This window comes from Agelaius tricolor, unplaced genomic scaffold (assembly GCF_023055355.1).
Source record: "Agelaius tricolor isolate 1412-34295 unplaced genomic scaffold, bAgeTri1.0.p SCAF_1, whole genome shotgun sequence".
Classification (NCBI taxonomy): Eukaryota; Metazoa; Chordata; class Aves; order Passeriformes; family Icteridae; genus Agelaius; species Agelaius tricolor.
This window is the reverse complement of record NW_027269261.1, coordinates 41,459,918-41,476,920: the sequence shown is the minus strand read 5'-3', so window position 1 is coordinate 41,476,920 and position 17,003 is coordinate 41,459,918. Positions and strand designations below refer to the sequence as shown.

General features: G+C 36.5%; 1 protein-coding gene across 2 annotated transcripts in view; it reads right to left on the bottom strand.

The window, feature by feature from the left end:
• Positions 1–17,003, bottom strand: part of SMOC2 (SPARC related modular calcium binding 2) — a 137,973-nt gene that overhangs the window by 18,436 nt on the left and 102,534 nt on the right. For both annotated transcript variants that reach the window (XM_071431162.1, XM_071431155.1), the window contains exon 9: positions 16,814–16,896. In XM_071431162.1, coding sequence (XP_071287263.1) covers positions 16,814–16,896 — 83 coding nt within the window. The remainder of the gene's footprint in view (positions 1–16,813; positions 16,897–17,003) is intronic.

The window sequence follows — 17,003 nt, the reverse complement described above, 5'->3', positions numbered from 1 at the left end:
GTTTGGATCAAGCATTTGAACCTATGTTCTTTTCTCTTCAGCTGAGTACTCTAATCATCAAGCTATTGTGTGTCCACAGAAGGGTTCCTTTTGCTGTGAGTAAACCCTCAGAACAAAGAAAATGTCAGAAACCATTCCTATTGCTACATTAAAACATTTTCTTCAGCAGTATAACAATAGCATCAGAACTGGACAGCATGTTCTTTAATTCAGGGCTTCATCCTGCATGGCATGAAGAAATGCAACCAGCATCTTCCAAAAAGCCTGGTAAGTGTGTCAACAGAATCTTCTCACTAGATCAAATGAATTCATGAGCTTAAAGAAAAGCATGGAGTTCAGTGCTTTGCTGAATAAAGGCACTGTACTTCATAGTCTGAAGAGTCAAATTCTCAGTAAAAAAGTTTTTTGCCTTTCATGTTTTGGTCTTGAGTCTAGTTGCCTCACCAAACAACAGAGTTGTGTGAATGGATGCTTAAGCAGCACTTTATCACTCTTATATACTATAAGCCACTGCTTATAACTTTTTTTCGGCAAATACAAAAGAGAAGCCTGTTTTTTGATATAAAAACACATTAAATCTGTTGGATTTTTTTTCCAACTTTCAATCTGTTCAATTTAAAGCTGAGCATTTAAGCTTCACTATTATTCAATTTAAGTATTTCATTTAGAGGACATTAAAAGAGTAGACAACACAATGTCCAGTGGTATAAAGTTGAATTCAGAGTACACTGGAAAAATAGAGCAGCTGAAGGGAATCAAATACTCAGATGTCACGGAAAAGAGTGGAAAAAAAAGAAATTATTTATAGGGGTAACAAAAAGCATAGGGTACTTCAGTGGTTCTATCTCAACCTGATAATTTCCATTCACAACACAGAGCACAACCTTAATTTGTCCTTTTTTCCATTTTCATGAAAAAGGTTTCACTCAATTGTCTAAATTTTGAATAGAAAGGGAACTCAGGGTTCTCACACAGTACCTTCAAAAACATCAACAAACTTTATGACTCGACTTAGTAAAGCACCTAGGTTTGTCTATAATATCAAGTGCATCTTGGGTTGTTCAGATGGCACAGAATCAATCTGATCTATGGATTTCATGAATGTTTGAAGATAAAAACATCTGTCAAGGCAAGGGGAAAGGATGGGATTTCCAAATTCAAATTTTACAATCATTTTTTTAGTGAACTTCATTTAATCTGTTTTCTGGTTTTTCTGCATGAAAAAGATCACTTTTCATCTCTCAACTATTTGAGAGATTCCATTAATTATGCTGATAAATTTGGAAATGGTTACCAGGAGACAATGAAGAAGAATATAAATGCCTAGCTATCAAAGCCCATTTTAAGAATAAATTGCTCTTCTTTTATGACAGGCATTAAAGAAGAGCAATTTATCTGTTGACTCTACTAAAAATATAATGAGTATAGAATGTCCTCTCTTTATCTGCCCCATATAACAGTGTTCTGCTTTATCTGTAAACAGAGATAAATCACTAAGAAGAAAACTTGGGCTTGGGGAATTAGTCTTTTGCTGTTGAAGTACAAATTTTGGCTGGCAACAAGAAAATTAACCCAATTAATTCCTACCTGTCTCCAAATTACAAATGTTAGTAAGCAAAAGTTCTGAAGTTAAACATTGGAAAGAGAAAAAAAATCTGTGTGAGAGAGCTTGACTTGAGCCCATGCATGTGGGATGAATCCTAACTTTAATAAAAAATTATAAAATTCATTTGCAAAGAAATAGTTAAAAAAGAAAATGCATTCCTTTCCTATTAGCCAACCTATGAGTTCCATTGAAGATATAAGGCATAGAAGGTACCCTTCTCTTTCTGCCCAGTTGAACTGGGCAACTTTGGAAATTCATTGTAGAAAAAGGAAAAACTTCAGCATCAAGACATTCACTGTACCCCACAATGAGCTCATCTTTTGTATTTCACCTATATAATGACAATTACAGTAAGATCCAGTGGGTCCATTTTTTTTTCACTCCCCCTCCAGACAACCACGTTTGATTTCAAATGAAGAGCTCAGGTTTAATAGATTCATTCAGGTAATAGTTTTATGATAAGAAATTCATGCCTCTCCTTTCATATTAAACCAGCGTTTTCTGACCTGCTTCCCAGGCAGCTTTCCTTGGGTGGATTGTAAAGAATCAGAGCAGTTTATATCTATTCACATTCCTCCTTCCCTTGCTGCCTTCCACACAAAGTGACTATCAAGTGAAGCCTGTCTGCAAGATGCCCCACAGCCAGATATGAAGGAGAGCTAGCAACAACAAAGCATTCACCCAAACACTCAGCTAAGCCTCCAAGCTTAAATCTCAAGCAGCTAAGGAATTTGACAAAACAAGGTTTCACTGTAGAATAAACCATACAGTTTTCACTCTCCCAGAAGTGAAAAGTTATTTGCTTTCCCAAATAACCCTACTTTAACCAAGCCACCGCTTTAACCAACCTGCCCATGTCAAGGAAATTAATGAACTTAAAAAGTAAAAACAACTCACGATGAAGAGCAAGCCCTGTTTTTCTAAATATCAGAAATGCCAGTACCGCAGCAGTGTGCCTTCTTTTTTACCAAGCCATACAAGGAACTCTAAATTAAAGCCCGATTCCTGCACCTTACATGCCCAGCCACCACACTGCACATTAATCTCTCCCCTCGATTTAGTTGCCAAGCTTGCAATAACACTGTGTGATGCATGCTTGGAACCATGAGCTTGGCTCCAAGAAAACTGTGTCCCCTGTTAATGCAGGGATCAAAATACCTGTTAAAAGAAATTTATTTTTTTATAGGAAGTTCAAGTAAGTGATTTTTTTTTGTAATCCCAATCGGATTAAATTTTTCCTATTGACAATTACACCTAGTGAACAAAATGTTACACATAAATCCTGGACAGCTCATAGAACTAATGAAATGGACTTGTAAACATGTGAGACACAGATGTTGTGGCTCTGTTTGCCTTCATTCTTTTAATCATGAAGGGGCAACAAGGGAAAAAGAAATACAGCAGACAAAGGATGAAATCAGCATTGTGTCCAAGCAAGTGGACAGTTGAAATAGAACACATGATTTCAAACAGCTTATAACAGATTTGGCATTTCAGTGTTTGCAAAAAAATATAAAATTTATCCCAGTTTGCAATAGGGAAGTTTCATGAAAAAATTAGTAAAACTTAAGGAATTCAGAGGACAAAGCATTTTTATATAAAGGAGACTAGCTTCCTTTGATTCAGTAAGAACCAGACTAAGTTCAGAGAATAATTATTCCTTTCAAATTTTGACATTAGGATTGTATATCTAATATTAATTATTTTTATCCATTACTTTGGTTCAAATTGATATGGTAATGTCAGTAACACCTAGAGCATGAACTCCCTGTTGGTGCTGTTTATGAAGTTTAGATGACCCCAACTTCTACAGTCCAGCTGGTGTCCTAATTATGATGAACTATGCTTTGCAGAAAGCTGATAGGAAAACTTGGATCCAGCTGAACTACTAAGGAGGAAGGGAGATATTTACCAAGAGCTCCTAATTAACCAAGTGTCCTGGCTTTCCAGCTGTAAAAAAATCTCATATTGTGTAAAGAAAGTAGTCTTTTGATATATATATATATAGCATCCAATGAATCAATCACCTTTTTTTTAGAAGCAATCTTCCTGCTTTTCTAAGACAAAAGATGCTGAGACACAGTTTTAAGGGCTGTAAAATAAAATGTTCTCTCATGCTTAAGTGCACTCCAATTTTTTTAATAGGTCTGCATGAAAAATCTGAAAGATAAGCGTGCAGAGCAAAATGCTGAAAAATGTGGCGATTTGTAGTGGTGTACATGGTAACCTACCACTCAGTAGCTTTCAGACACACAGAAGTCACTGAGAAGTGGAGAATGTGGGTATGCTCAAGGAGTCACATTGTACATGCAGTGAATCCAAAATCACCTGAGGCTGTTGAGCTCACTGACACAGCAGAGAGTAATGCTTCTCCCTCAGAGGAATGTGTCGCAGAACCAGCTCTAGGCGAAAAAATGCAGGCACATACATGTGCCTGCAGGAAAAACGGGCTGGTCAGAGCAGCGCATCCCACTTCTGGTAGGGGAATAGTTCAAAACCCTTTCTAAGTCTCACTGACAGGAAAATACAAAGAGAGTTCATTCATCACATCTCACCCCCAGCCCAGACTGATGCCTGTGCAAGCTGGCCTCTGCCACGTGTGCAAGGAGCATGGGAGTCTCAACTCATCTCAGCACAGTTGTGCACACAGATGGTGTCAGCCCAGCCTCATGTCCTGCAGCCCCTCCAGAGTCTGGAGTTTGAGCCATCTTGCTCCAGAGTAGGAGAGCTGTGGCAGAAGAATGAATGTCCACTGAAACATTTGGAGAGAAGAGGATGTGAAATCTTCCATCCAGGTCCCAGCATCCCTCCCCAGGATGTCAGTATTCTCAAGCGATACTTGGATTGAAATACTGACACTCCTCGAAACCTTCTAATGACACTTGCTACTGAATCCCACTTGTTCTTTCCTTCTGTGAAATAAAAAGCAAGAAAAATACTAGTATCAGATGTCTCTTTTGTGAGCCTTTGTAGGTATCCTCTCCTAGTTATTGGTTTACTTTATACCATTTTACACCCTAAGACTGAGACTATTTTCAATTCAAAGTAATGAATTAGAAGTAGAATTTGAACAACAGTTTCAGAGATTAAATAAAATAAAATTCATCTTTAGAGCAAGTAACTGCCAAGCATACAATTACAAACCTACTTTCAAGAAATTATCTATGTAATCATCTCAATGATATCAACTATTGAAACTATTGGCAAAATATGTATTTACTTTTTCTATTCTTAATACAATGACACCGTGAATTTCAAACTTCTCATAGCAAAAGCACTGTTCTTATTTTGTATAATAGAGTCAACTTGAGTGAGGCTAAGTAAAACTGTGATTTCTTTCTCTAAGGTGTATCACAGTAATTCATTACAAACAGCAGAGATAGGATACAGCTCGCAGAATCGCTTTGATTCATTTCAAAACATGAGAAAACTACTGAGAATATATATGGAATACATTTGTAAGTAGAACCTGTTTATGAGCCTTTCCTAGGAGTGTGAGTTGAGAGACATAAGAGCATGTCTGTCTGTAAATGTGAATTTTAGTACTAATACAGATTTAAATTTAGGGCTATGTTAGTTATCATATTAACACTTCTAATCTAGATAAATCAGAAACACATTATTCCTGTGTGATGAAATTACTAGCACACATAACCCAAAAAGCACGAGAAGAAATTACTAAACACCTATGCACCCTCCTAAACCCTGTGCAAGTACATGTTATTTTGGGAAAAAAGAATCCAAAACTCTCTTGATAAATATTTCAGAGAGTTTAAGAACATTTTATTAGGAATATTTTTGTATCCTACCAGCTCTTTCTTTGATGGTGTGAATTCAGCTATACACATCTCAGAGAGAGACAAAATTCTAACGAATAAAATCCTTCTCTAAATAACTCCCAATTAACTTTCTGCATTCAAAGCCTAAAGGACAAGCACCAGATACACTGAAAAATTTCCAAGGGTAGAAATATGTGCTAAATATCCTAATAAAAAAACAGCAATCTTTTATTTTCAGTAGTTCAGAGATATTGTTTTGTGACCATTTAAATATTACTTTTCTGAACTGAAATTATGATATGGATATTTCCAGCATACATGAAAGAGTAACTCTGTTCATTATTGATTATATTTAGATGCACATATAAGTGCACAACTAATGGAGTTCTTTATGATGCCTTCCTGCTTGATGAAAATGAGAGAGAAACAGCAATAATAGCAAGTGAGATTGTAGAGCCAAATGCCAAATGCAATTTGTGAGTTAAATTCATATTTATTTATAGCTGTTTAGTTTTTTTCACCACCAGATGTATAGTATACAAAGTACTATAGCTAACTACTACTACTACTAGCTATGTAGCTGAATATGTTAGTCAAGAGCTATTCCTAGATTCTGCTTTTCTCCTCAGTGAGCCAGGTGAATTTTTCAAACTCTGGGTTTATTTTCTGCAGACAAATCTGCTGCTCAGCTCTAGTAGACATTTTCCATTATAACTTCCATTTGTTTGGCTACAAAGCCTAGGAATTCGCTTATCAGTACTTTTCCCCATTATAAAGTTCACAGCACAGAAGGGTCTGTAGTGATTAAGAAGCCATAAAAAAAGCTGATGAATATTCACTCTGCTTCTTAAATTAACTTGATTCAATGACCATTGCTTTGCATTGAACTGTGTTCCAAAGCTAATTTCAAATTGGAGCACTACCAGCAAATCTGGATTATGTACTCAAGGAACCCAAACCTCAGACTCGTAAGACTTGCATTCTATAACAGTTAGAGAACAGGAATAATACCCAGGGACTGAAAACCCCTGATTTTGCACTGGTTCTGGCTGGCTGTGTCTCATTTAACAATCAGAGACTACATAGCCCATAGAATATCAAGGGTTATGGAACAACCTAAACCCTCATCCTACAGACACTTATGCCTGGGCTTAACTTTACAACCACATGTAAAAGTTTCTTTGATTTTAATTGAACTAATCACAAGAAGAATGCAAGTAAGTGTTTGCAGGATCAGGGTTCAGCAGGTCATGGATTGTACTTTAGGAATATTTACAATGAGTTGCTTGTGGATGACTTACAGAGAAAAAAAGCCTTACCAGAAAACATTTCTAGATAGCAAGCAAATTCAAGAACCTCACAAATGTAAAGGGCAAAATTTGTGACTAATTTATTTCCCAAAATTATTCACGGATTTTTGCCATATGCTAACATCAGGAATCTATGAACAGTAGCACTCCTGCTGCGCTAGAGAGAAGCAAATTTCTGAACCTTGTGAAGCATTCTGAATCCTTTGAAAGATTTCCCAGATGTTTGATTTCATTTCTTTCTTGAGGGCTCTCAGTTGTGGAGGCCTATAAACTGTACTTAACCAAGGAGTAACACCATCTATTAGGAAAACACTGAGATAGTATCATGTAAAATGTCATTCCTGTGAAAAAGAGAATTTATTCTACATCTCTTCACTGAGCCCAGAAAAATGCCTTCTCTGCAGGCTAAATACCTGATGTGAAGAAGGACCTGGAGGGAAGCCAGGTGGCTTAAGCTCAGCCAGTGTGAAATGAAGGTGACACATGCTGGCAGACTGAAGCACTTTGAGGAATTGGCAGGAACTTTCACTGGCTCTCCAGTTGATGGCATCTGTCCACCCATTGTCCGAGTGGCTTTGCAATCAGCTCGACTGCGAATTTTCCAGGCATTGTCTTCTTGTTCTGTAATTTGTTCAGTGCCCAGAACACTGGTATCCCAGACTATACAACTGCTGTGAGGCAAACAATTAACAGCACTAAGCACAGTCTTTTCAAGCTCATCTCTGGCTGCAGGTTCTCCATAATAACAACAACAGGTATGACATCCTCTATCTGTGGTTGCACCAAGGTTGCAGCACTTCCTTACCAAGACAAAGCATGTGAAATTAATCATGTCTTTGATCTGCTATGATGAGGAGGACAAAACCTGGCATTACTTTTGAGCCTCAGTCAGAAACTATGTTCAATAATGATATTTCACTTTGTAAAATGAAGTCAACCTCAGTGAGATGTGCAACGCTCTTCTACTGGTGATCAGTTCCTCTGGTCTCAGATAAGCTATGCTGGTATTTAGAAAACATGAGCATTGGGTGGACTGATTATCAGAGACAGCCTTTTTCTCAAAAGTAAACAAAGTAATTATTTTTTGCAGCAGGCTGAATCTACTACATGGTAGTGCATATGAGACTATTTCAGTGTTTTTAAATATGCAATGTTATTCCTTGTTTGAGTACAACTTCTAGGCCTCCACAACTAAAAGCCCTTGAGGAGGAAATTTTTTGCCCTTTTGCAAGGGTTACACAAAAAAGCCTTTTGGAGGCTAAAACAGAAATATTTTCTTCAGAAAAATATACTTAATGACTACATCTTGTTCATTTTCCTTGACAAGTAAATTAGGCTTATTGCTTGACACTTTCAGTCATTATTCAGCTGAGTAATGACTGATGTTATTACTGTATTACACATTAAGTTTTTCAAAATGTTAGTAAGTGGGAAGGCTTGCACTGGCTTAAATTTTCACAAGCCCTAGCCTTTTAAGTCTGCATTTCAAAAAGTCACTGTTTGATGAAAATAAAAAAATTTCTAGGGTGATTTATTGTAAGTACAGGATATTTTCATAATTGCTGGGAATTGAAAATCCCCACTGAACTCACAGTTATTGAAGTGCTCATTTTATTTGAAAACTGGAACACTTCTCCAAGTGACTAAACACAAAGAATAAATGCCTTACCATTGCTGTTCCCTTTTGAAAATATAGCTCCAGATATACATTCAATCTGAAATGAAAATATTTATTTTTCCCTGTCCACAGATTAAACATGAGAGCTGTTTCTGCCACATAATCAAGGAGAACTTGTATCCAAGTATGAAAACACAAAAAAACAAGAGATCCATTTTGAAAGGAACAGTGTTACAAATCCTTGGCATGTTTTTATTCAATTTACTCTATCAGATTATAAAGGAGAAGCCCTATACCATGTGCCTTTGAGGAAATAGTGTCTTATTATGTGACTCCCACTCACTGTCATGATAAGATTCAGGTGTCATTTTTCATTATGATTACAGCCCTGGCACACTAAAAGGTTTTCACCTTTTCCATTCAGTTAATATGAGCTTTTCTTGACAGCTTTTAGATTGCAAGATGATAATGATTGCAGGCATTCTGGCAGAAAACACTGAGGTTATTCTATATCAATCTTCCCTGCTGGTGTTGGTTTTTTCCTACTGCTTACACAAGAGCTACAAGCCAGTTGCCCCACATTATTATTACAAGCCAGTTGCCCCACATTATTATAATAATAATGCCCCACATTATTATTATTATGCCCCATTATTATTATGAGATACCTCTGCTATGTCTTCACTACAACAGAGGTTATTTCAATATTTTTAAAAGCATTTGTTGAACTTGTACTTTCAAGAATACAGCATTAAAGTTTGTTGAATGAGGCAAATTCTTTAATTCCTTTTAGGTTCCAGTGTGATCAAAGTTTCACTCTGCTTATTGTAGGATTTTATACTAGGCATAGACACTACCTCAGTATCCTACAGTAACATAATTGGAGCTGTTTTTAAAGGGTCTGTGGTATTTTCACTGTAAACTTTAGACTGTCTTTAAAAGAGGGAATGTATCTTGATTTTCTTAATCCTCACATGTATTTTCTGCAGAGACCTTATTAAAAGAAACAAAAATGTTTAAAATGTACTGTTTTGCAGTTTCTTTTGGATTTCTTGATTAGAATAATCTTTGCATTGAAGTATTTAATAAATTCATTTCCTTCTTTGTCTCCTTACTATTAGGAAAAAATATAGAAGGAGAGTAAATATAATATTATGGATTAAATGTAACTGTACAGCTGGTGTGAGACAACCTCCTGGGAAACCAGCCAGATACAGGAGAACATTCTCCCTTCTGGGCATGTTCTCCTGGAGGTGTTCCACTGCTCACACTGACAGCAGGCAAGACTGCTGTCCTTAAACATGTGTTTGTTTGGAAAAGGAGGACAGCAACAAGTGAGGTGAGAAACAGAATATATATTCTTTGGCACAGCCAAATGCTGTGAAGCAAATGAAGTCAGTTTACTAGTTCTAATATAGCCCTTTAAAATTAACATAAAATTATAGGTTAATATTAAGTAGAGCAATGAATGAAATGCTATTGCTGAGACAGTAGCACCACCTTTAATTAGCAAGCTTTTCTCTTTTGTTAGCTGTGAAAGAGTGTGTCTTTCACTGGCATTTTACTAGTAACAAAAATGCTTTCACTGTAATTTTTATAGGCAAATTTGCACATTAAGTAGCTCTTGGGTTATGTGCTTGAGATTATTTTTTTCAGATATTAATATTTCTACTGTAAGTTTGTGTGATTATTAATTTTGATAAGAAATTATTACAAACTGAGGCAAAATTAAAGCAGTATGAAGAACTGTGGCCAGATTATTATTAATCAAATCAGGATGAGGAGATGAATAGAAGAGGGTATGCAGGAAATCAATGTGATCTGCAGAGCCTTGAAAAATAACTTGCAAGACTTCCTCCCTCTGGAGCTAAAATTCCCACTGGGAGACTAAACATCATGAGGTGGTCCTCCACCCACTGATCCAGCCTGTCAAGATCTCTCTGCAGAGCCTCCAGCAGAAAAACACTTCCATCTAATTTAATTTGCTGTTATCTGCGAACTTACTGAGGATGCACTAAATTGCCTTATCCAAACCATTGATAAAAGATATGAAACAAGACCAACCTCAATACTGAGTCCTGGGGAATACCACCAGTTACTGGCCATCAACTGGATTTAGTTCCGTTCTCTACCATTTTCTTGGCCCAACGATCCAACCAGTGTTTAATCCAGTAAAAAGTGCATCTGTTCAAGCCAAAAAAGACTCAATTTCTCCAGAAGACTGTTGTGGAAGATGGTGTAGCACCTTTTACCGAAGTCTAGTTATTCAAAAACCACAGCTTTTCCCTCATCTTCTAAGCAAGTAACCTTGCCATAGAAGATTAGGGTGCTCTTGTAGGACCTGCCTTTCATAAAGCCCCATTGGCTGGGCCTGATCCCCTGGTTGTCCTGCACATGCTGTATGATGGCACTCATGATGATCTGCTCCATGACTTTCCCTGGTACCAAGGTCAGGATGACAGGCCTTTAGTTTCCCAGATCATCCTTTCAACCCCTCTCATGGATGGGTGTTACATTTGCTAATTACCTTCTGGTAATTCTGGGACTTCCCCAGTTAACCAGGACTGCTGGTAAATGACTGGAAGTGACTTGGGAAGCTCTTCTGGCCAGCTCTCTCATTACTCTCACTGCACCCTCTCTGAGCCCACAGACTTGAGGGTGTCTAATTGGCATAGAATGTCACTAGCTGTTTCCTTTTGGATTATGGGGGCTTCACTCTGCTTCCATCACGAACCTCCAGCTCTGGGAGCTGTACCTCACTGTTGAGCCTCACGTCCTCCTTGCAGACCCCACCATGCTCCAGGAAGCTCCCCTCCATCAACTCACCACGCAGCTCTTCAGCTCTGCCACCACTTCACTGTCATAAAGGCTCAACCAGATTTGAACCAACATTTCCTGGTCATAGTCATTATTTAGGTAGTTCTGCTCTGTGCAGAGCCTTTTTGCCAAGTACCTCTTGGAAAATAGAACACCACAGAGCTCAGAGCAATGGTTACAAGCTCATTCAAAACAGCCAGCAACTTCAGGTGGTTGGTTGACTACTCAGAGCTTTAAGATTCAATAGCAGAAAGCAGTACTTTGAGTATTAGCTCATGCAGCAAGAAAGCTGGTTACATCATAAAAATATAATCCTTTTAAATCACAGCTCAGTGGAGACAGTTACATGCCAATTGACCTAACAATTTGAAGTTAATGGGAAAACAGTTACATGCCAATTGACCTAACAATTTGAAGCTCATGGGAAGGCAGGCATGTTAAAAATTTGCATTATGCCTTATCTGATGCCTTAAAAAAAAGAAAGTTTTAGTCATTCAAATATTTAAGAATGTGAAATAAGGCAGGATTAGTTTCTACTTGGTGTTGGTACAGACTACACTGAGGAAACAAAGGACTATGAAGAAATAGACTAAGCTAGATGAGGTAGGGCAGAGGTGGTACTTCAGTATTTTAGCTGAGAAATTCTCTGGCACCTTATAAAACCTGATGCAGTCATGGTCAAAAGTGGAACCACTGCATGCTAGAATGAACCTCAAAAGGAAAGGCAGTTAAGCCTCTATCACTTTCCTTTTTTTTTAAGATGCCTTTGAAGTGAGACACTTCATATGATGGCTGTTTGGCTGTGGGTGTTGCATCATTGTGGTTTGAGTGCTTCCGACTATTTCCCTTTAACTTTGGAAAAAGATATACTGCCAACAACCAAAAGTAAACTGTACTTATCCACATATAATTCCCCCATACCTTAAATCATAAGTTTTGCTCCACAAAACATAAACTGTTCAGGGTCAGTGCAGGATTATCCCATCAGAAACACAGTAAATAAAGCCATTACAATAGGAAGAGAATTGGGCAGTTAGAATATTTTTGTTTCTCTTAAGTAACACAAAAATTAAATAAACAGATGAGTTAAACTGCTCTCATGCATGATTTGCAGGAGAAAATATTAACTACTTGAATGCCAAGGTTAAACTAAGCTCAAGAACACCCATAGCTCAAAACAAGAGCTGAATCAGTAGTAGGCTATGAAATTAGAAAACAACTTGTACTTTATATTTAAGGAAGAGTTTTAAGGGATTTTTTTTGTTTTTTTATTAAGTTGATTAACTATACAAGAGACCTGTCAAGACATTTCAATTGAGTCATAAAGTTCTAAGTTTGACTTAAACTGTAGACCATCAGAGTACCATGACTAACAGAGCTTAGGCCCTGGATGGAAAGTGCTGAGTTTTGGATTTGGGTTGTGGGGAAAAGGTTGTGGGGAAAAGGGGGCACAAAGAAATCAAAATCTGTCTCACAGAGGCTGTGCAAAACTAATTTGGATCCTTCTTGTGTCACCAAATAGACCCTGGACAATAAAAACCTTTCAGATGCTCCTTAACTCAGTGCTATCAAAACCCTGAAATACTCACCTTTTTAGGAGAAATGGTCTAGAATCAAAAATTGTTATGATAATCAACTGAAGTGAAGGATTACCAGTAAGGACAGAAATAGGAGTGAAATGCTGATCTTACATTACCAGTAAAACCTACAGGAACATGAATGCAATGGAAGCATGCTACTTCCATCAAGGCAAACTGAGATCAGTATCTCAGGAAAACAAAATATTCAACAGTGAAGAGCTATGCTATTTAGAGAAAATTAAAAAGGGAGACTTTCAAGACTTTTAGTAGACTGATTTACTACCTCTACACATTGACCCAGGTCAGTATACTGTGTTACTGTTCAAGGCACTGTCATTTCCAAACTATACTTTCCCCTCTCAAATTCTTCTTTTGCATGAAATGAAGTATCACAACTGTAGGAACGTCAAAAAAACCCACATCATGTTAAAGAAATGGAGAAACTTAAGCAAACCAAAATAAAATGTAAACAAAATTAGTGGTCTGACTTAAATTGACAAAACCATAGCAACCCAGTAAAGTCTGAAAATCTAGCTTCACATTGTGTCCCTTGCTGAAACTTGTGTGTCATTTACTCATTTGTGGGGGTTTTCTTCTGCACAACAGTTTTGTGGGGGGTTTTTTCTGCACAAAAGATAAGGGTACTGCTAATTAAAAAATATTATGTGATCAAAATGACATTTCCCAGAATACTTTAAAAATGTTTCTATTTGCTTTTCAAATTTCAGGTCTGGGTAATGAAAATCATATTGCAGGAAAATAAGATAAATTCCCAAATCAGGTAAGAGTACAAAAATCTTAAATCTTATTAAGTACTATCCAAAGTTTATCCAGCCCTCACACACAGCAGAGCCTAAACCAGAGACTTGCTTTCTATGCATACTTTTTAAATAAGAAAAGGATTTGCCCAGGAGACAAATTATCTGAGTAGTCTGGCAGTGTCTCAGTATGCTATCAAGTCTTGCTCTCTTACACATCAGAGTCCTTTTCTTCCAGGTTGCTTAGAGCAGAGGCAAGACTAGCTTTATAAACAGGAAGCTTACAGGGGCAACTACACCTCATTTCATCATACTATATGTTTTGCTTAACTAGCCTTCAGGCTAAATCCTTTTAAATGCTCTTGATCAGCTTATGTAGAAAAATGAATTCCTCTTTAACACGCCAGTAATCCAAAGTATGGAAAAAACTAATCAAGACCTTACATCACAGAGATTCCATTTTACTGTATAACACAGAAGAGAATAAAAGGTCAAGATACAAATGTTTGAAAACTCTGACTGTGAGAAAAATAAAAAACCCTTTTGTTTCGATAGTATGTGACATTCTCTATACTCCTTTTTCAGTTCAATTTCATTATCTCAGAATAACCAGTTTCTGAGAAGGATCATAACCGCAAGTAACCTCAGAAAAATGATTTGGCTTTAAAAAAGGGCTAGAAATCTAATGGGAAGAATTATTATAATTAATACTATTATTATTATTATAACTTCCAGTCCAAACTAAGAGATACAGGTGGCTTGGATCGTCCTTACAAACATTAGACTAGCCTTCAGCTTCAGATGCTTTATATTAGGTTACCTTAGGATGTGAAGGTTTAAATTAGTGGGAATTTTGCTGTTGATTCCAAGGGACACTTATCTGCCACAATTTTGCCTTAACAAGGTATCAGTGCTTGCCAAAAACTGTTTCTTAGTTTACTTACAAATTATTGCTAAAAATATTTGGCTTAACATATAATTGGTTCAAATTTTCAGATGGTATAAATCAGTGAAGCTGCAGAACCATGCCAATTTAATCCACTTGAGGATCTACGTGTAGGGTTTATCCCATTTAAGATCATTCATAGCAGCAAAGTAATTATTTTAAAATCTTCCTGGTTTTACATGGCAGGTAGTCAGAATGGTTTCACCATGGGCTACTGGTGGCTCTAATCAGCAAATCAAGCAAACCCATCCTTTCAGAAATGTATTATTCCTTAAGACTCCAATTAACCTAGTTTTTTTCTTTATTCAGTCCTGGCACCACTCAGCAATTATATTCTATATTTAAATTTAGACAACACAGATGCAAACATGCCTTTGCAAGGCTGCTTACAACAGAAAAACCTGAATAACAGTGATTCATGGCTATTAAAAAGTTGATTCATATTAGCTATTCACACAACTTTGTGTGGATACTTGTACAAGCTCATCTTTCAACCTCCTTTTTTTCAAAAAATTGTCTAAAGTAAATTTGATTAATTTCCCTCAATGTAGTGCTTTCATGATAAGAAATAAATTTGCCATTTATTGGCAAAAGCACTTGTGCATTTAGCCTTACAGGGAGAGAAAGAAAAAAATAATGATCTTAACACAACTGCAACTGGGAAGCAGCCTCTTCCCCCATTACTTCTACAGACATGTACTTATTCCATGCTGCTGCAGAATAGGAGATTCTTCTAGTTAATCTATAAGTATTTAAAAAATTTTGGTATTTGCCTTATTTTAAAATAACACAAGGCATTTGGAAGTCAAAGATTAGGCGACCTAACATGAGAGAGAGCAAATCAGTGTCATACATATCAATTATAATACTTATAGGCTTGCATTGCTGTAGTGGTTTTTTGACTAAAGCACACATAATGCAAAGTACTATAACGTAAAAAAAAAAAGAAAATCAATATACCATTGCCTAACTTAATGAAAATTAATTTATCAAGTAGGAGCTTGCAGCATTGAAAATTCTTGCTAACAATTTCACTTGTATCTTGATTTTGGATAAATCTTTATTACTGTACTGTATGAAAACATTAGCAGTTTAGATAAAAAATAGATATATGCAATCTTAAAAACCTTCACCTGCCCATTCCCACTCTAAGAGTCCAAAAGGTAGGAATGACTAGTAAGTGATATCTTTAACTGCAAAACTTGTTTCTTCAACTTCTGCTCTGCTATAATGTCTTCTAAGTGAAGTTCTTTCCATTCAGAAAAAAAACCCATAAAATCAAGTAACCATCCAAGTCTGTAACTATGCAAGTGTTGTGTGAAATAATTTGTTGAAAATGGCTAACTTTCCACTGCTTTCCATGGAATTGTAAATAGCAGAGAATAATTTGGGTTAGAAAGGACCCTTGAAGGTTATCTTCTCCAGCCCCCCTGCAATAAGCAGGGCATCTTTAACCAGGTCTTTTGATTAGCTTTTATATAGAACACAACTTAGAGTTATATCTAGTTGTTTTTTTTTTATTACACCTTGTAATTAAATTTATTTCATGACAGAGAGCATTTATGTGTTCACTCAATATGCATTTCAGCACTGATGGGCATAGTTTGAGAATTGTCTGAATGTTTCTTTGGCTGACCAAACTAGATTATTTTTCATTACATGAAAGATCTGCACATATTATTTACTTTCTGGTTCTTTACAATGGCTGACAGTGACTTGTAATTCTCTCATAATGTGCAATATCACTAAACCTGCTACTCCTCAAGTTATTCAAGCATACTAAAAGGCCATTTCAAAAATTAAGGAAGTCTACTGACTTCTGTGAAGCTCAACTATCCACAGATAAGATCTCTCACATGATTATAAAATGTGTAAAAAAATGAAAACTCTAATAAACACCATTTTTTCCTTTAACAAAGAATCATTTCAAGAAGTATTATTGTGAGGTAAACTGATAAAGATATGCTTGGAGAAAAGTAAGATGGATACATTATTTATGTATCCATTATATTATTTATGGATACTGATTTGAAGATGGAGGCCAATTTCCCATGGATTTTGCTAGAACAAGGATTATGAAGCATAGGTTGAGTTATCCTGGATGTATTTGCTGATCTCCCCGATATGAGAGCAGCAAATAATAATTCCAGCAAGTAAATGTGATGGCCATTAAACTACTGATTAAAATTAGCCTTACTTTCTCTGACAAGATCCCAAGACCCATATTGACTTACACTGCTCCAAAGTCAAAGACTTCAGTCAGTGGCAAATCAATACAGTGATATCTAAAAGATACCCTGTTTTGATACAGTGTAAGGAATTGCTTTCTAATTTACTGTAGTGAACATTCCAGTTTATGCACTGGAATGCATAAACTTAAATTTATCTGTTTCACTGACCTTGAAGCTGGCGCCCTTTGTACAAATCCTTTGTTTTTGTTGGGTGAGCTCTGGCACCATTATCACATTTAGGTTGCTCATACCTAAAGAACAAACAGGGAGAGAATAAAACCAGCCAAGGTTAATAGGATTAAGAATTAATTCATTTCAAATTTTTTAATCCTCATACCTTCTTGTATTTAGGGAATAA